General features: G+C 46.0%; 1 protein-coding gene across 1 annotated transcript in view; it reads left to right on the forward strand.

Annotated features, from left to right (window-relative positions):
* Positions 1-205: 205 nt before the first annotated feature.
* LOC146812996 (C-type lectin domain family 2 member B-like) overlaps positions 206-21,411 on the forward strand; it is a 159,513-nt gene continuing 138,307 nt past the window's right edge. Inside the window, exon 1 of the mRNA XM_085620013.1 lies at positions 206-489. Coding sequence (XP_085476139.1) covers positions 399-489 — 91 coding nt within the window. The 5' untranslated portion in view covers positions 206-398. The remainder of the gene's footprint in view (positions 490-21,411) is intronic.

Raw genomic sequence — 21,411 nt, forward strand, 5'->3', positions numbered from 1 at the left:
TCACAACTGCACAAAATACCACAACCATATAATTACACAACACATAATAACAAAAGAATAAATGCAACATACATCCTACATAATACCACTCACTGCAAAATAATTACTTCTAAATAAACCCTTAAGGTCCCAAAAGCGAGACCTATTGGCTATGCCAATGCTGGTTTCGTTTTCGCGCTGACGCGTCTCTACTTGTAGGTCATCTGATTTCCGAGAAACGAGTGCGGGAAGTACAGCTCGCTCCCGCCCTTCAGGCTGTCTTTCTTCTGGTGTTGCACAGCCAGTGAGGTTCAGGGTTTGCGCGAGGCAGCGGGGGCGGGGGGTTTAAAAAATAAAAAACAATTAAAATAGCCTGCATGGAATCGTGACCTTGACGGCTGCCCTCTATTATACGCGAGATGTACACCGCGCCGATGCCATGGGCGGCGCCGCTGACGGTGAAACTCCAGCGTGAAGAGCACGCGACGGATTACAGAAAACTATCGCTGGGTAAGGGGGGCAGCGACAACGCGGGCTCTGAACGCTCTTCTGTATTTTAAACCTCACATGGTTATGGTGTTTACATTTATGGGTTTAACCGAATCGTTTACAGATCTGCCAAGTCACAGGCAGTGTAACATAGGTCATGTGTGTGTGGGGGGATAGGGGAGGGGAAGGGGGGGGGGGGCTTGGCACAATAGTCCGGCCTGAGAGCTCCTGATTGAATCTGAGGGGGGCGTGGGGGGGCTCCATGCACCTTGGAGTGGGCCCCCCTCAAGTTTCCTTATTTCACTGCTCACAGGCTCCACTGTGTTTCACAGGATGTCGGCTCCCATCACAGGGTCACCCTGAGAAGCCCATATCAAACTGAGCGCACCATTAGCTGGAAACCCCTGCAGAGGCGTCTCCAGCTAATTGTTTAGGAGCGTTAGCTCAGCCAATGTCCGTTACTAAGTTTGAAACGGTCCTACACCCCCGCCCGCCCCCATAGCTACCTCAAAAGCTTTGAGTTTGCGTTTTAGAGGGAAAGGGGACAGTAGTCGGGTGCAGTCTCCTCCTAGGAGGAAGGGCTGTTTTTTTGTTTTTTTTAAGTGTCTTGCGCTGCGCTGTGCTCGCGTTAAGCCCCGCCCCTTCATGGTCACGCCTCCTCAAACACACAGCAAAGTTGGCAGCTCTGCCTCTTCCAAATGTATGTAGGTGCTGGTCTATGCACACGAGTATTATTTTTAACGTCGAGTTCCTTCTGTGATTTATTTGCCACTTGCGCCACCTCTTGGTGGAAAGATAGAATTGTTAAATTGCTGTTCTCAAAAGTCTTGTACATTAATATGTTTTCTCTGAGTATAGTTGATGTTTCGTAATGTTTAAACCGAATACAAACTTAAGTACCTCTTTTTCACATGTATCTATTACAAGGCGTTTCAGCGATAGCTTTATATTTATTTATTTATGTCTGCGTTTTATATAGCGCGTACTTTACCCAGAGGTGTCAAGAGCGCTTTGCAAACGAGCAAAGTAAATTAAATAAGGAATTCAGACTAAGATGGTAGTAGGCGCCAATACATCTATCTACTACAGTTAACTGTGGTGAAAGTTACAGATTAACAAGTTACATATTCACACAAGATTACTTATTAAGTTGCACAAATACATATTGTATTGGTAAGTGGTCCTGTTGTTTCAGGACTGCTGCATGACATCTGCAGTCCAGGCATGGCCTGCGGGGTAAATAAAAGGGAAGCGCCCGCACGGGGGCAGCCCTTCCGGCAGCAACCAACTGTGTGGTGTGTATCACTTGCGCCGGCGCATGCATTACCAAGCGGCCCAATCTGTACCTGCTAGCACAGCGTCACACTGGCGACGAGGAGGGCCGTAAGCCTCGCTCGGTACCCCTGACAGCACGCTGCCGCCAGACACCTTCATCTTCGGTCGCGGCAGCTGAGCCGCGGACCACAACATTCCGCGCACGCGGCGCGCCCCATCGGGTGAGTGCACCCTGCCACATAACAGCTGTTCTGGCCCACAAGGAAGACTTATGTGCTCTCACGTGCCAGTCCATCTCCTGCCTCCTACCCCGAAATCACTGCGGTTAAGCCATGCCCCCGCCTGGAATCTGCACGGCCTACTAGTAGGCTGCCTGCTCACCATCAGCCCTGCGAGTTGCACCTCCATGTGCACACTCTTTGCCTCAGCCTCTGTGCCTGCCTGTGGTCTTGCCTGCTACCACTCAGTCTCACAACAGCCTCTGTGCCTGCCTGTGGTCTTGCCTGCTACCACTCAGCCTCACAATTTGGGTTTTTCACGCTGCTACTCGGTGTTGCAACCCCTGCTGACCAACCCCCACCAGTGAGGGGCACACCGACTGCTCTTCGCCAGCCTAGCTCTGTACACCCCGGATCGCCATGGGGGACAACAACCAGGCTGCGGCACCCGCTCACCCCCCCTCCAACACGCGGCCTCCGGGGTGTTGCCGCCATTCAGCGAGTTGGAGGATCCCGCGACGGCATCCCCCAGATGGAAGATATGGATTGAGCGCCTAAACAATTACTTCGTCGCGACCCGTGAGACTGATGAAGCGGTGAAGAGGTCATTGCTACTGCACTACGCTGGGGACGAGATCTTTAAACTTTTTAAACACCTGCCCAACTCAGGAACGGCCATGTACTATAACGCAGCGGTGGCCGTGCTAGACGCCCATTTTGACCCCCAACTAAACCCTGATTTTGAGTGGTTCAAGCTGAGGCAAGCCTGCCAGCGAGAAGGAGAGTCCATGGACACGTTATACGCCCGGTTGCGCAAACTCGCCAGCACGTGCACCGAGGATGACCAACCAAAAGAGATCAGGGCGCAGCTCATCCAGGGATACAGAGACAAGACGCTTAGAGGCCTCATCTTACGCCAACGGAAGATCGTGCTTGAGGACATGCTGATACTGATGAGGTCGCACAATTTGTCCGCAGCCAGAGCAAACGAAATGGACCAGGCGTTTATCAAGCCCCAGGGACGGTCCGACGCCATCAAGACGGAACGGGCAGATGCCCTCAGGACCAAGCCGTCAGGAAACCCAAGCCGGAAACGTCCAAGCCGAGATGTGGATACTGCGGTCACGAGCCACACACAGCAAGAGACTGTCCTGCACAGGGGAAGACCTGTACCAACTGCGGTATGCCTAACCACTTTGCCACCGTATGCCGGATCCGAAACAGAGGCCGTGATTACCGAAATGAAAGCCCCCAACACGGGCGGTACAACAACTGTCCGTGACGGAGGCAGCACCATCTGAAGATGCCCAAAGAAAAGGCAGAAGATACCATGGGCCAGTTGAAGAGTTGTCAGAAGAGGATGATGAGGAAGTATACCTGATTTCCTTCGCACGGGAGCTTAAGCGACGTCGCAGGCCCCAGCCAACGTGCATGGTCCATTTCGCAGGAACGGAGATAAAGGTAGTCATCGACACGGGAGTGACAGTGAATGTGATGGGCCTCCAACAATATCGACGTCTACGACCATGTCCACCAGTGACCCCGTCCAGGACCAAGATATATGCATACGGAGCTGACACACCTCTTCCGTTGTAAGGGAAGATTTCGGTCCCCATTAAAGCAGATGACCTGGAAGTCACAGCCACGATCCATGTAATCGACAGGGAAGCAGACACCCTAATGAGCAGCCACACGGCAGAGGACCTGGGCCTCGTCTCGTTCGCCAGGAGAATCTAGACCCACCAAGTAGAGAAGCTACTCGGACAGTTCCCAGAGCTATTTCAAGGGCTCGGGTGCATCAAGTGTGATCCAATCAAATTACACATTGACAAGACGGTTGCCCCGGTCACCTTACGACAAAGAAGATTACCTTTCCATCTACGGCCACTGGTAGAAAAGGAACTAGAAACCCTGGAAGAGCAAGGGGTCATCGAGAAAGTGTCAGGTCCGACTCCGTGGGTGTCCCCAATTGCCATCGCAGAAAAACCGAAGCAGCCTGGTGCCATACGCCTCTGCATTGACATGAGGCTACCGAACATAGCCATCAGAAGGGAACGCCACATTACACCGACGATGGATGACATCATCGCAGATGTCAATGGGTCCAAGTGGTTTTCGAAGATCGACTTGAATGCAGGATACCACCAGCTTCCTTTGTCAGAAGAAAGCCGGCACATCACCACTTTCAGTACCCACCTAGGGTTACGAAGATATAAAAGGCTCAACTTCGGGATATCCTCGGCCGCGGAAGTATTCCAAAACATGATACTGGAGATGCTGTCAGGGCTACCAGGGGTGTTGAATGTCAGCAACCATATCTTGATCCACTCAGCAACTGCCGCTGACCACCACAAGAACCTCTGCAACACCTTAAAACGTCTCAGTGAGCACGGAGCAACGTTGCACAGAGACAGGTGCCAATTCTTCCAACCATCCCTTGAATTCTTTGGGTATGTGTTCAACCAAGAAGGCATCCAAGTAGACCCGAGGAAGTCACACGCCATCAAAAACGCCCCCACCCCGACAACGCCAACAGAAGGGAGAAGCTTTCTGGGAAAGACCACGTACTGCGGGAGATTCATCCCAGCCACTCAGAGCCCTTACCAGGACGGACACCAAGTGGCAATGGGGTCAGAAAGAAGAAGAGGCGTTCCAGGGAATAAAAGATGCGCTCCTGGAAGAAACCACGCGGGCATATTTCGATCCCACGAAGAAAACTGAGGTGCTCGTCGACGCAAGCCCAGTAGGGCTAGGAGCAGTGCTGGCCCAAGAACAAGAGCCTGGCCAATGAGCAGCCCTGGCATTCACCAGCAAGTCACTCACGCCCACCGAAACAAGATATGCTCAGATTGAGCAGAAAGCATTAGCTATAAAGTGGGCCTGTAGCCATTTTCATCTATATTTGACGGGGCAGCTATTCACCATGTTCACTGACCACCAGCCCCTTGTTCCTCTCTTCAAAGGGACTGCGCCTCACCCTCCTCCCCGCATTGAACGATGGGCAGTTCAGCTACAGCCGTACGAGATGGAGGGGGTGTACCGGCCAGGAGCCAAAAACCACGCTGATTTCCTGTCAAGACACCCCATCCCGCAAGAGACACAGGAATACACCGAAGGTGCAGAACACTACGTATACCTGGTATCGATAGCTACCTGTCCCCAAACCATGACCCTGGACAACATCAAAGAAGCGGCTGCTACAGACGCAGTGTATGCCAGAACTCTACAAGCTGTCCAAGGAAGGTCGTGGACGAACTATCTCCGACAAGGCAACTACTGGGCCCCGGAAGAGCGAGAGAGCCTTGTGAAAACATGGCGAGTACGAAACAAACTCATCACCACCGGGGATGGAATTTTATTAAGAGGATCGAGGCTGGTAATACCTCAAGCACTAAAGCATCGCGCAACCCAGTTAGCTCACAGAGGCCATCAGGGGATAACAAAGATGAAAGCGCAAATGAGAAAAAAGGTTTGGTTCCCGGAATTAGAGAAAATGGTTGAAGATTTTGTCCGTCACTATCCGCCGTGTCAACTGACAAGCACCCCAGAAATTCAAATTCCGGTGATCACTGAAGAAGCATGCACCGTTCCATGGTCCAAGGTGAGTATAGACTTCGGCAGGTTCCCTGGAGGTAAACACACGCTTGTGAACGCCTTTTCCAAGTACCCTATAGTGGAGACAGTTGTGTCTACTGTATTCAACCACATGGGCACCGTCCTGGCAAAAGTGTTCACCATGGTTGATTTTCCCCATGAGATCCGCAGCGACCACGGGCCACCGTTTCAAGGGGCAGAGTTCGCCACATTCCTGGTCCAACGAGGAATGCATCACCGGCGAGTCACGCCTCAATGGCCACAAGCAAACGGCGATGTTGAATGTTTCATGCGCACGTTAAACAAGATGTTCGCATATCAGTGGTCGAACAAGCTGACCCAGAGAAGCGGCTTCACAAATTCCTAAGAGAGTACCGAAGCACCCCCCATTGCACCACACAGGAGCCCCTGGTCGCTGATGTTCTACGGCCCCAGAAGAGATTTTCTACCCACATGTCCAGGATGGGTGCCGCCACCTCTGGAAGCCGAGGAAGCCCAAGATCGGAGAACCCGTCAAAACCAACAAGTAAGCTTCCGCCGCCATGCCGCACCACGGGCACTCCGGCCAGGGACCACTGTCCTCCTCAAGGACTGTCGACCAGGAGGCAAGTTCAGAACGAACTACGAGCTCGGGGCCTGGAAGGTCACTTCCCACAACGGAACCATGGTAACTGCGCAGAGAGGAAATTAAGTTTCACGGAACATTTCATGGTTCAAGAAAATCCCTCGAGATTTGACCAGTTGGCCCGGCTGTCACAGTGCAAGAACATCCAGGCAGAGGAGCAGGGAGCGACGGAGGCAGGGGAACACCGGAGGCTACCATCTCGCCACACCCTGACCTGTCTCCAAACAACATGACCCCCGGTAGCCCGCGTCTGCGAAGCCATCCACAGGGGTACAACCTGTGACCAAACCCCTGCCCGAACCCACACCGACTTTGTATGCTGATGACGCTAGACCAACGCCGTTACACTCTGTACAGGTATATCAAACCTGTGTGCACTTCACACGAACTGTTTGATTTGTTTCTTTTCAAGGACTGTGTTGGGAAGGGATGTAATGGTTAGCGTTCCTGTTGTCTCAGGACCGCTGCACGACATCCGCAGACCAGTCGTGGCCTGCGGGGTAAATAAAAGTAGAATCGCCCGCTCGGGGGCTGCACTTCGGGCAGCAACTAACTGTGTGGCGTGTATCACTCGCGCCGGCGCATGCAGTACCGAGCAGCCCAATCTGTACCCGCTAGCACAGCATCACACATATTACATATTTTCAAAATTGAGACGGAGGTTCATAGTAGCTCTTGCAAGTGTCATGTGACAATCAGGGTCACGACCTGGAATGAGGGTTTGTGCATGGTGGGGAGCTGGGTGAGGTGAATTATTGAAATAAGTGTCTTTGGAACAGAAGAGTTTTTAGGTCTGTTTTGAAAAACTGGAAAGAGGCGGTGGTCTGAAGGCTTGGAGATAGCCAGTTACAAATTCTAGTCGCATTACTTGAGAAGGATTTCACCATAAGTTTTTCCCTTTTGAAAGTTGGAGGTTCGAGCTGTAGATTTTCAGCATTGTAGGAAGGTCTGGAGCCTTTGAGTTTGTTGGCCAGGTAGCAAGGTGTGAAGTGTGTATAGCTTTATGGGTAATACAGACAGTCTTATATATTGCGTCAATGAAAGCCAGTGAACAGATATCAGTATGGTTGTAATATGGTAGTCTCTTTTGGCCCCATAGACGAAACTCGCTGCCGAATGGGGGATGGGTTTTAGAGGAGATAGGTGTTTTTTAGGGAGGCCTGCAAGGAGAGAATTACAGTGGTTCATTCTGGAGATTACCAAAGATTGAACCAAAGTTTTCAGGTCTTGCTCAGTAATGAAATGCCGGATCCCCCGCAGAAGGCACTGCTGAAAGTGGGCGTACTTGGCCATGGTGTTGATTTGGGATCGGAGGTTGAGTCTTTTGTCCAGGATGACACCTAGGGATTTGGGACTGTCAATGGTGGCAGATTTGCTGTTGAGAATATTCAGATTATCCATAAGGTTTCATATGCTTGTGTTCATTTCAGTAGTAGTGAAGTGTCTCTGAAGGAAATGAACGTGCAATATTCGGGTCACGATTCGGAGCATATGCAAAGTAGGCCTGGGAGAAATTTTAATTATGCCACAGTATAATGCGATTACGCCCTCTGCGGTAATTAAGAGTAGTTTGGGGAAAAATGCTACCACAGTTGCACATTTATCAAGCGTGAGTAGCTGCTTGCACGGCTGATTATGTAAGTATTTTGTGCTATTTATTAGCACAAAATGCATCCTTGCAAGGGGGCCTTTTTTACGCTAAGAAAATAACGCTAAATGCAGAACTACTCTTCTTGTGTAATTCTGCATAAGCTCCTGGAATTTGTAGTTAATTTGGCGTGATTACACCACACTGAATTACACAAGTTATGCCCGCCCGTAGTGCAAAGTTGATACAATGAGCCCTTTTAAGTATGTCAGTAGCAACATCTATTTCTTTTAGCCCAATATGGTTGCCGTCTGTTGAAGCCAGCTATATAAACTTAACTGGAAAGAGAACAAATGCACTTTAGGCTACAATGGGTGTGAACTGCCCTGCTTAAAATATGGCATGCTAAGCTATGTTTTTTTGAAAGTCACACCAAAGCCCTATACAAAACACTTGACCTACTGGAAAGGATGCACCGTGTGCTGCTGTACCCTTTGGTTTGATGGTGTTTTTGGAGTAAGTCATACTTTTGGAATGGCGCTATGATCTGGATTCTTAAAAAGCATTTTGTTGCATTTCAGTGCCTTTTTACCTTTATATTTTCAGTTTGATCTGCAATGTATCTGAACCTACTGTAAATATAAATATTGGTAGTTTAATTGTCTTTCTTAGAAGTAACTAAGTATAGGGTTATCCAGTCTGAATATATATTCTGTACATACCTGGTTATTGGTGCAAACAATGACAATCTAAAACTTTTAAGGGAATTTCTTCATTTAACACCCACTGGGAGAAGATTTACTCACACATCAAAAGTATATGTGAGTAACTCTTTTTACAAGTGTAAATCCATGTTGTGTGAATCCCAAATGTGCCTTCACACATTTACTTCCCCAAAATAAGCTAAACTTACTCTTGCAAATGGCATTATGAAGCGGGACAATATTGCCGATGATGCACTACTCTTGGTGTGAGATAATTCTTCATTCTTCTTTTGGCCACAGACCTGGTTAGGTTCTAATGCCCTGGAAGATGCATCATTTTTATGGCTTGTTGCTATAAGGTTATGTTATCTTGAATTGGTATAGCCTGCAACTGCTTCTTGGGGTCCCTTGTCGTAGTCCCTGGCTCACTTTGCTCTCAGAAAGTATTTGCCCCTCAATTGGACAACACAAGGTTGCAGGGACCCCTTTCAAGATATGAGGGGAGGCCTCTTCTAATCCCCCTGTGTAAATGCCCAACAGATGTGAGCCCAAAGTTGTCAGGGTAGTAGGTCACACTAGACAAAGTATTATGTACCCCCTTGTTTGGCACCCTCTTGTCAACAGGTTATTGAGTGGCACTGCTAGAAGGGAGTCATATTGTTGACTGTCTCTGTGAACCAGATATACAATTATCCCTAACCTCTGGCCCCCTCACCCCACCAAAAAGAATATTAGTGTTAATGACATCTTGGTTTTGGCCTCTGTAGCATCTGGACTCTTGTTGACAGACTACAAGGCGGGTGCTTTTGAGGATGCCCAAGCAGATGTTAATTACTTGCTGCTGACAGCAGTATGATCTGCAGATAATGAGAATGAATCCTGGACAGGCCAGCTAAGCTGTTCATCCTCCCGAGGCTTCAAAACTGAGTACCATGAAGTAGAGTAATATTAACACCTGTTGTCTAGAGTGCTTAGAAAGGGTCAAACTGGGACATTAAGCCCAACATGGAACAAAGTTGTTTCACAAAGAGGCCCCTGTAACACACTGTATTTTAAAAATTCAGCTAAAGGTAACTCTTCCTGAGAGTGTTTGTGTTATATGAATTCTTTCACAATTGTGTGCTATTTTACTAGTGAATACAGCATGTCTTGCTGTGAGGATAGCTCTGTGCAGGCAATGTGTGTTTCTTTTAGCCATATTTAGGAAGCATTTGCAGAATGGGCCGTTTGCAATGGCAAAAATGCTTTTCCAAATGTGCAAACATCTAAACTGTGATTCTCCAGAATCGCAGTTTGGGTGTAGAAATCGCTATTTGCAAAGGGCTTCTTTAGGGCGTCCCTTCCACAATAGTGCTTTCTAGTGTTGTGTATCAAGTTTGTACCACGGAATGCAGTCGCAAAGCCTTGATATTTCAAGCCTGACTCAAAGTTGGTGGTAATGCATTCGCATATTGAAAGTGGTCCCCATGGACCCCTTCCCCTTTGTTATTGTTGCAAAAACATTTTTTAAAAGCAGGGCCTGGTCCCACAGACCACTGCCTGCTCGTATAAAATGAAAATGAAGCGTTTACATTTTTCTTGTTGGAACTCATCCTGTTTTCATTTAAGGAAAATGGGTTGCATTTCAACAAAACCAAAAACCTTTATTCAAAGGCAATCAAATACATGTTGATATGCTGACCTCAGCAGGCCACCATCCCTGTGATGGCAGGCATTCCTAATGGGTTACAAACTGCAAACTACCTCATTAATATTCATGAGGTAGGTCGAATTGCGACCCACTTGGAATTGCAAGTATGAAACAAAAAGTTTCATACATAAGGACTAGCTATTTGCAAATAGCAATTTAGATAAAAACACTAATTGGAGCAACACCCCAATATTTATTTTTAATAGGGAGTTGAGTCAGATTGGGTCTTGGAGACGGGCATTGGGCTGACGCATGAAAATGTTTGACTTTTCACTCATGGAGCAAACATTGTATAAAGTATGATAAAGTCAAATAAAAAAGCGTATTTATTTAACATGTTGATGTGATTAGTGCCTTAGATTAAATCACAGTATTGAGAGAGATTTATTAAAAGTTATAGTTTATCCACATGATCTTATAAACATTCATGCACCCCCCCACCCTGACGATAATACCATTAGTAAACTAAGAGGCAGGTCAGTTCTCATGTGCACCCTATATCTGGCCTGGATTTCTATTCTACATGGAACAGCATTATAGTCTATTAAATCAAACATAAGATATGTTTTTGTACAGTGCACATCATGAACTCACTTTTAATGTGCTCACATGTGCAATAATGAAGAAAAGCGAAGCAAAGTGAAATAAAATATTTGCTTAGTGTAGTAAATTGGGTCATTCGTTGTGTGGCCTGTACAAGTAATAGGTCCACAATTGTCCTTACTGGGAACCAAGCAGCCCATTGTAGCGCTGGACTCTCTCAGGGTTGGGAGGCAGAGCAGCCACCACAATGATGCCAATCGTTTCTGCTAACAGTGATACGATTCATCAGTATTAATAAGGATAACAATGCTTGAGCAATATTTTTGATAATTGCATTTAAGTATTTCACTATACTAATTCACCACTAATCCTTTATGGGTTCGGGAGTAGCGTGCTACTCGCCAAAAAAGCACTTCAACACCCCATCAGGGGTAACAAGCGCTATATAAATGCAAACCCTTTCCCCTCTTCTATCCCTCCGCTATCCTTATCAATCCAAATAACTGACTAACCTATCCACCATTCAAATTACTTTCATATTTCACTAAACTAATTCATCACTAATCCTTTATGGGTTCCGGACTAGCGTGCTACTCGCCAAAAAAGTGCTTCACTGCCTCGTCAGGCGTAGAATGCGTTATATAAATGCAATTGCAATACAATACAATACAATACACAATGATGATTTTCATATGTGGTTTGTTGCCCTTAAACCTGGACAAAACCAATAGGCTCACTTGATATGTTTGTGTGACCCCTTTTGGGGGTCACAGGTGATTATATGATGTCTTCTATGGTATCTTCCATCTGCCAATGTGCATATTTGTTCATTATTGCACAGGGTTTAGTAGTGTGTGTGTAATAAATGTACTTCTCCTTTGTCTAAAGATAAAAGTACTGACTGGACAATCAATTGTTGAGTGTTATTATTGTGAGTTTGAGAATGGTGATCACTAGCCCACCCCACCTAACCTGAGTAGGCCTTGGATGGCTCTGCCTCGCTACCCTAAGAGACTGTGGCCCTACAATGGGGTTCTTGGCTCCCAGTAAGGACAATTGTGGACCTATTACTTATGCAGCACACAACTAATAACCCAATTTCCTACACCTAGGATCGCACAACTTAGTCAAGTGGGGAAGCCAGATTGATCCCATAGTTTGTGACGCCACATTGTGCAATTCTGCCAGTAGACAGATATCTCTTTCTCGCTCCTGTTTTTCATCAAAGATTAATGCTTTGTTTTAAATATGAGGCACATCAGGTAAGAGCTGGGTGGCAGGCAGGAGCTGTATGAAAACTCAGCTTGTTTTGGGCTCAAGGATCCAAGAGGACCTCGAGCTGAGCCAGAGCCAGGCATCTTGATTGACTCTTAAGTGGCTACCCCACCTTTAGTGTGCGTGAGTGTGCACATAAATGTGTGTCTGTATGTGTGTCTTTGCCTTTCATAATGGCTGGCACAGCTTCTGCATTTCAGAACCGAGTGCATTTGCAAAACTATTGATTTGTAAGCCACTAATGGCTAAATAAATAGTCTCCCAGGTAGGATGATAAGTGTGTTGGTACCAGTGAGTATGTCAATAAGGTCTAGAATAGGAGGGGTGCTGTGCATCAAGAGACTTGTCAACAAAGCTCCATGTGAGTCCCTGTGTGTGTGTGCATGTGTGTGTGCGCGCATGTGTGCATTTGTGCCTGGACGGATTGCATTAACATCAATACTGCACTCAGGGCTGCTAGCTGCAGGTCTTTGCTAAAGACCTGTGGTGGATCAGTCGATCAGTCAGGTGGGGGATAACAGGGACTGCTCGTGGTCTGGGATGTAACAGTAAAGTTGTGTGTGTGTGTGTGTGTGTGCTTGCTTGTGTAAAGAGAAAGCAAGACCCAGCTGGGCTTGCTGAAGATAAGGAGAGAATGTGAGTTTACCAGCAGAGCAGTGTACCTTACACACAGAAATAAATTGTTATAGTGATGCAAGCCAGGACTCTGCTGCACTAGTAGAAATGTGTGTTACTTCACTGATTAGTGGGGATGCTGCAAGTCACAGCATCACTATGTGTGTTAATTAGGAGAGTCCGTAAGAGTGTGCGAGTATGTGTTTGAGAAAGAAAGAGCTGAGGCTGCTGGAGGTCAGTAGTAGTACTGGAGTGCATCGGGAGAGTTCTGTGATTGACTCAGGAATAGAATAAAATGTAATGCTGCACATTATGTAAGGATTATAGTCCATTGACAGAGCTATAAGAGAGCAGGGGGTGTTGTAAGTCTGGAGTGAAGTAAATTGTTTAGGGAGAAGGGTCCTAGTCATAGCGGTCATTGGGTTCTTGATGTCAGGAATGATAGCACTTGTAGGGCTGTGTTAGGGCAACTGAACTCGAACCTTTAACAATCCCTAACCAGTTGCACTGTAACCTGTTTCATGTATATGTATGTGGTATGTGTATATTGTGCACCTAGCTGACAGGCATAGGGTCAATGGGATGGATTCAACGAGTCACTGGCAGTGTCGTTGAATCCTGAGAGAAGTGGACTGTTACTGTGCCGTGACGTAGTGCTCTTAGAAAAAGTGCGTCTTCAGCTCTTTTCTTATGTTTGAAAGCTTTATTAAAGAATTGATGACAAAAGAGAGATATCAGCATAGATTGCAATACAAAAACCATTGAGAAACTTAACACTGCTAATATCAGTATTAGAAACCACAAAGCATTTTAAGAGGATTTTTAACGTTGAGGGGGGGCAATGGGAGGGGAGGATAAGGGAGGAAGGGAGGGGGAGAGGGAAAGGAAGATATAAAGATAATAAAATAAACCATACAATATCTAAAAATTACGACACATATTCAAATTGTAAAAGTCGTAAAAAGTCAGCGATGCAAAATTACCATCATAAAACAAGTAAAAATATTAAACAAAACTTATAGTGAATAGCAAAGGAGAGAGTTCGAGACGTTCAAGGAGGTTTAAAATTTTCTGCATTGAGACATATAGGTTTCTTTAGGGCCAAGCAGTCCAAATACGTGGTGAGAGGCAACCAGTAAAAATCAACATTACGAGCAGGTTTACAAGAGGAGGCAAAGGAAACGTCCAATCTGTGAAAGTGGCATAGTGAATTCCACCAGCCTTGTAAGGAGATAGAAGCTAAAGATTTTCAGTTGGAAGAAATATGTTGGAAGGCAAGCGCAAGCGTGAGGTCAAAGAGACCGTGTAGATGAGCAGGGAGATTCAAGGAGTCAGAAAGGCTACCCAAAAAGAGAAATGAGTGTGTAAAAGAGGAAGGAAGAGGGAAGATACGGGAGAGGCACGACCACACTTTCCCCCAAAAGGTAGAGACAACAGGGCACAGAAAAAACATGTGGAAAAGGTCAGCATCAGAAGAAGAACAAGTCCAGCATTTAGAGTCGGAGGAGGGAGAAAAGCGGGATAAAGAAAGAGGAGAAAGGTAAAGCCTGTGATACAAATAAAATAAGGATTGAGTAAGAGAAGCAGAGCGGGAGATTTTTAGAGATCTGGACCACAGCTTATCCCAAAGAGTAGTTGACCAAGTACAACAAAAATCCGTTTCCCAAGCGAGCTCCATTTTAGATTTGACACGATTGGGATTAGAAGATACAAGAGATTTATAGATGAGAGATGCTTTAGGGAGTGTAGCAAGAATATTAAGAAGAGGAGAAGGAGACGACGACGATGATGATGAGGAGGGAAGAGAGTAAAAACAATCAAGGATAATTGCCATGAGGGTTGTGAATTTCCGCAAAAAGGAGCGAGGGCACCGAAATAAAAGTTGAAATTGGGGAAAAGAGCAAGGGGATACACCGTCAAAAAGTTGGTTGACCCACATTATGCCCTTTACCCTCCATGCTTTCCAAAAAATAGGTCTATTTCCTAAAAGGATAAGAGAGTTACACCAAATAGTAGAATTTAAGAAGGATGTACGTGTGACCTCGGAGGGAAGAACCAAAGGGCTTAAAAGAGAAGAGGTATGTTTGAATAGGGGGCAAAGAGAAAAAGGATTCCTGGAAGAGAATCGCATCACCTCGGCAAAAGAGAAGGGTAATAGTAAAGATTGCTCAATAAGAAGCCAGAGGGGGGTGAAAGGAGAGAGAGTAGATGAGATCCATCTCGAGGCCTGACGTAAAGAGAAGGATCTATGATAAAGACGGAAATCAGGGAAGTTAACCCCACCATTGGATTTAGGCTTACGGAGGGAGGCAATGGAAATTCTGGATTTCTTACCTTTCCAGAGAAAACGAGAAAGAAGAGAATCAATTTTTTTAAAGTAAGATGCAGGGATGTGAACCGGTAGCATAGAGAGGGTGTAAATTAAAATAGGGGCGATCATCATTTTGATTGAATCCAAACGACCCCACCAGGAGAGAAATAGGGGATTCCAGGCTGAGAGTGACTGATCAATCCTGGAAATAACTGCCGAGAGATTCAATTTAACCGAGGATGAGATGGAGTTGGAAAACAGAATACCAAGGTACTTAATCTTGGAGCTACTCCATGCAAAACCAGTAGCAGAGAAAAGATGGGGAAGACAGGATGAGGTGAGAGGGAGAATTTCGGTTTTGTCCGAGTTGATCTTATAACCGGAAACCAAAGAAAAGGAGTGAAACTCGGATAATAAGGGGGGGACGGAGGATTCAGGGTCAGAAATAAATAGTAAGATGTCATCCGCATAGGCAGAAAGTTTCAATTGATTAGAGCCATATGGGAAACCAGAAATGGAAGTGTTATTGCGAATGGAGGATAAGAAGGGTTCGAGAGATAAAACAAAAAGAAGTGGGGAAAGAGGGCAACCTTGGCGAACACCTCTCTGAAGAGTAAAAGAGGGAGAGAGTTGTCCATTCACAAGCACCGAGGCCTTGGGGGCAGAATATAGGAGAGAGACAAGGGATATAAATTTGGGACCAAAACCATGCCACCGCAATGAAGCGAACAAAAAAGACCAGTCAACCCTGTCAAAGGCCTTCTCTGCGTCAACAGAGATAGCAGCAAGAGGGGTTGAAAGTGAGGGAGCTTTATTTAGAACGTTAAGAAGAAGGCGAGAGTTGTCCGAAGTAAGCCTGCCCTTAACTTAACGAATCCGCATTGCTCTTTGCCAATGAGGTGAGGCATAAGGGGGTCTAGGCGCATTGCAAGTAATTTGGCAAAGATTTTGTAGTCTACATTGACTAACGAAATCGGTCGGTAATTTTTACAAAACTGGTGGTCGCGGCCTTCTTTGGGGATCAAACAGATGGAGGCATCTTGAAAAGTGCCTTCAGCCTTGCCAGAAGAGGAAAATGATTGAAAGAGGGCTAAACGTTTAGGTAGTAGGATGTCTGAAAAATGCAAATAAAATTCCACAGGAAAGCCATCAGGGCCAGGGGTCTTCCCTTTAGTAAGGGCTGACAAGGCTGCAGAAAGTTCCTGAAGAGAGAGATCGAGATCAAGATCCGGAAAATTCAGGTGAGAGTTAGACGGTACAGGGAGCTTCTCAAAATAACTCTGAATAAGGGAAGGAGTGGGAGGACACTCTGGGGTATAGAGATTCTGATAGAACAATTGAAATTGCTCAAGGATTTCTTTGTCTTTGTGGAGAAGAGTGCCAGCAGAAGAATATATTGAGTCTATAAGAGTGCGCTCCTTACGGGATTTGAGATAATTGGCCAAGAGCTTACCAGATTTATTGCGACCTCCGTAATACCGTGCACTACTGCGAAGGAGAATCGAAGAAGCATTATCTGGAGTTAATTTGTTGAACTCTAACTTAGCTCGCAGGAGATCCGGTGACATAAATTTATCAGAAGAAGTGTAAAACTGGTGCTCTAGAGTTTTAATATGAGCCAGGGAGGATTTCCGCTTTTGAATAAACTGTTTCTTCTTCCGAGAGACAAAGTCAATAATGAAACCCCTCGCGGAGGCTTTGAAGGAGTCCCACAGAGTGTGAAGGGAAGTACTAGGGTCTGAATTGAGAGAGAAAAACTCCTCAACGAAAGAGCGAAAAGAAGAAGAAAAATTGGGATCAGTGAGGAGTGCACTGTTAAAGCGCCAACGGGAAGGTTTAGGCTGTGGTGGGAGAAGGTCAAAATCTGTCACGATGGGAGCGTGGTCCGAGATGACAATAGGTTCAATAGAAGAAGACAGAACGTTCTGAGATAAAGAATTAGAGAGGAAAATATAGTCCAGACGAGAGAAGGATGAGTGAGGAGGAGAGAAAAAGGAATAGTCCAACGTGTCAGGGTGTGAAAGGCGCCAAGAGTCAATAAGATGTGATTGTGAAATAGTATTAAGAAATTGTTTGTGGGGTTTATGTGGTGTGAAACGGACTGTGGATTTGCGGTCGAGGAACGGGTCAACAATCTGGTTGCAATCACCTATAAAAACAAATGATACATCTTTATATTGAACACATTTCTCTGTAATCAAAGGCCAAAAAGAACAATCTGCTTGTACAGGCCCATAGACATTAAACACAGTCAAAGGAATCGAGTTTATCAATAATTTAGCCAGTACCCAACGACCTTCAGAGTCCGTCTCCTGGGACACAACTGTACATTTAAGCCTCTTGTGACAAAGGATAGCAACTCCATTCTTTTTGTTGTCAGAGGGTGAAAATAAGACTGTACCCACCCAACTTCTTTTTAACTTCAGGGATTCAACATCATTAAGGTGAGTTTCTTGCAAGAGAGCAATATCTGGGTTGTAGGAGGCCAAATGGGACAAGACTCTCTGCCGCTTGATAGGGTTAATAAAACCTTTTACATTCCATGTAATAACTTTGAATTAACAAATAACATAGAATCAAGTAGGACAGAAGAAGTAAAGAAGAAGAGGCATACGCAAAAGACAAGTCGAAAAGGAGAAAACTTTGAGAAATATCGATGAAATAGGTTGAGAAGAGAGGAAAAGAGGTGAATGGAAACAAAGGAAAATCGGAATTGATCAACCAGTACAGGGAAGAAAAAAGGACAAAGGAAAAGGGAAAGGAAAATAAGCACAAGGAGAGACAGCACATATCCCAAAGGGACGACTGAGGAGAACATACCTGAGGGGAGTACGAAATAGGACAACGGGGAAGTGGCGACACTCAACGAGACAGATCCCCCGAAACGGGAGACCAGGCCGGATCGCACCGGAACAAAAGGAACATAACCGAAGAGCCAGGATGAGGGGGAGTCGGTCCATCTAGATAAATGAATAAAGAAAGAGTAACATTTGAGAACATGAAGACATACTATGACGAACCAAGGATGAGAATGCAAATGTTGAAGGACAAAAACTGGACACAATTCTTAGAAAAGGTATGAGGGAGTTTGAGGTTAGAAACATGTGAGTAAGAAAAACATATTATAATCTAATACGAAGAATTAATAAACGGAGACAGAGGCAGGGACAGAAATGGATGACCTGTAAAGGAAGCAAAAGTTAGACATTTCAAGTAATCAAAAAGTGTAAAACAATTAAACAGTCAGCCACAAGAAGAGGAGGAGGTCTCCATGGCAGAATTAGAACGGGTATGAATGAAATTTTTGAGTTCAGCAGGATCCTGAAAGGTCCAAGTCTGATTCTGTAACGTAACTTTGAAAGTGCACGGGTGAAATAAACCAAATCTAGCACCAAGGGACCTCAGCGGAGCTCGCAGGGACAAAAATTCCTTCCGACGAGAGGCAGTAGCATTTGAAACATCTTGGGAAAGATATACTCTCTGACCCAACCAGGAGATCTGACGCTTGGCTCTGGACGCTGAAAGGACAGAGAGAAGATCTGTGAATTTCAGAAAAAGGATAATGACTCCCCTTGGCCTGGTTGACGTGGATGAACGAGGACCAAGTCTATGCGCTCTCTGAATATTGAGGGAGGTGGTGGATGGCATGTCCAAAAGCTTCGGGAGAAAGGAGGAGAAAAAGAGCACAGGGTCGTCCCCTTCTAAAGCTTCCGGCAAACCATAAATACGGAGGTTGTTCCTCCTGTTCCTATTTTCCAACTCCTCCGTGTGTTGCTGAAGCGCCAGAACAGATTTTTCTAAGGAGGAAACTCTCTGAGAGGTAGAATGAAGGTCCGAAACCTGTTGTTCCACAACTGTAACTCTGTTGTCGATAGATGACCATTTCTCCTCAAGAAACTGCATTTTACTATTAGTCTCCTCAACAAAAGGCCGAAGGGCACGAATTTCCTCAAAAAGCATCTCCATGGAAATAGGGGATGACGGCTTCTCTGATGAAGACGCATCTTGTTTAAGGCGCTTAGAAGATGAAGCTGATGGAGGCGAGGATTTGTTTGAAGGAGGCTGTGTTGAGGAGGAGCGAGGGAGGGTTACTCCCGCCATTGGTGCTACCTTGGTAGGAGAGTCCGTCGGTAAATGAGGTGAAGAGGTTGCCACAGGAGAGTTCCCCGAAGGGGTAAAGACAAACTTTGGATTACGTAGCTTGCCCATAGAAGCCAGTCAGAATTGACAAGCAGTAAACAAGAGGGCGACTGTGAGGAAAGACCAAAAAAAAATGAAGGGATTCAGTCGCATAGAGGTGGAGTAGTAATCCAAGGAGAGCTTGTGGAGTGAATAAAGAAATGTTCCAGAGCGAGCAGAGACAAGCCAGTGCCCAACTAAGCAAAAATGAAGAGTGCAGGGTCAGTAACCAACCAGGTCATAGACGTCCTCCGTCAGAGGCAGTGATGAGTGCAATCAAAAAGGGAGACAGGAACATAACAAAGAAAAAGTCATTTATCAGAAACTACCTCATTCCATCCACGTGGAGCAGCACAGGCTAGAAGATATCCATGTGGCATGGCAGCGCCCAGAATGGATGACACAGCAATCAGGAGGCGTAGAACCCCAAAAAAAGGGCAATGTGGGGCAAATGCAGCCAAGCCGGCAGAAAAACGAGCATCGCGCCACAGACAAAATGGCGGCCGCTCTCTGAGGAGAGAACAAATGCGGCGAGAAAAGGGGCACCCCGGCCCTAAAAATGCGTAAAAAAGCGCTCACCAGAAGCGCGCTGCATTCCGACGTGAAAATCCTATGTCTGCGGTGAAAAAATGCTCTCCGGAGGAGAAACGGGATGACTGACAAGCTCCGGTGCGTCGGAGGTCCCGCGTCAGGCGGCCATCTTGGTCGGCGTCGTGGCCACGCCCCTTCAGCTCTTTTCTAAATAGGAGCAGGAATGGACCGGTCCCGATGGACACCATTCCAATGGATTTCATTCTAGATACAAGGAGAAGTGATGTTGCTTTTTCTTTGTTGCACATCTTTGTCTCTTGTCTTGGCTCTGTGGGTGACGATAGTCACTTTCTGGGGAATATTCTGGTTGGAACAGTCTCACCATCTTTAGTAGCGAGATCTGGGCCCAAGCTGTCCTGTTTTTCTTGGCATTACAGTCCTTGAGGATGAAGTTGGTGTCCAGGGTGAATCTGAGCCATCTGGCGTCGGTTGAAAGCCGTGGTTTGATTATGTCCACGTTTGTCATTGAGAATACTCACCACAGCTACGCTCTTCATAAAAAAGTTACAAACAGATCTTTTGCAAACTTGCCTACAGCTGATCTCTTCGGAGGGAAGTGATTGGTACTGGAGAACTTTAGAAAGAGTTTAGCCTCACCGATCAGACTCTGTCACCCCAAAAACAGCACCCCATATGTCTGCCTCGGTCTCCAAGAGCTAAAGAGAAGCAGATTATTACCCAGTGTGGGATAACAACAGCCACTCTTTAATTTAGGAGTGACATGGGGCTGTTGCTGCCTCAACTCTATGTGCATGAGCCTCATATGACTGGGTGCCCGTTGGGTTGCAGGCTCTAATGCCGAGTCTCAATGTGTGGTTAATGACATCCATATAGACGTGACATTTCTAGGGAGAGCTAGAATAAGTGGTCAGCAAAGACAGCTTTGCTTTTAGACCCTAGAGACCTCGGTCCCTCTGTTTCATGAATGAGACCTGGCGTGAAGTCACTCCACAGAGTCAATATTATACTTTAGCTGTAGACCACCCCTACAATAACATCCTGAGTAGGGATCACCCTTTACTGCTAGGCTGCAGATCATGAGAACGGGACCTGATGTAGATGGCTTTTCTGTGTACCCAATTCTCCCTATAACTGCAGAGAATTACAACATGATCATCTGGAACTCTTGCTCTCTGCATTGTTCTGTACACCTAACAGAGTAGGTGTCACATTGAATGGTGAAAAAGTGAGCCCTTGAGTGAGTAAACGTGCATGCCAGGGGGTGAATCAGCACAGTGTACAATGGCCACCTTTCCAAACTGTATTTCCTCATTAGTCAAAGTTTGAGTTTGTGCTCTCTCCCTGTGTAATGTCATAATTACACCAATAATGGGTTTGAAACTTAAGGCCGGCATGGGAGACTGTGCATATGCCAGGCTAATGGTAGTCTCATCTCAATCATGCATAAATTCCCTAGCACACGACACTTTTATGACACTAAAGTAGTACAGTATTACTTTTCGAATATTCACTCTCCACGCAAACAATAATGCGATTCTTAGATCTTCATTTCTTTTCTTGATCCTTCTTTAATGTCAGTAACTGTGACTGGTCGAAAGCCCAATGCCAACACGTGTTTCATCGCCTCGTACTCGAAGATGCCGGCATGTGGGGAGGTACTGATGAGATTACAAAGGAACTAGACGTTGGCCAACAATTTTGGATTAAAGTGACGACATTGAATACACCTACTGAGATATTACCCACGTCGGAGGACCGTGTGGATCAGAAATAT

The sequence above is a fragment of the Triturus cristatus genome, chromosome 7, assembly GCF_964204655.1.
Source record: "Triturus cristatus chromosome 7, aTriCri1.1, whole genome shotgun sequence".
NCBI lineage: Eukaryota > Metazoa > Chordata > Amphibia > Caudata > Salamandridae > Triturus > Triturus cristatus.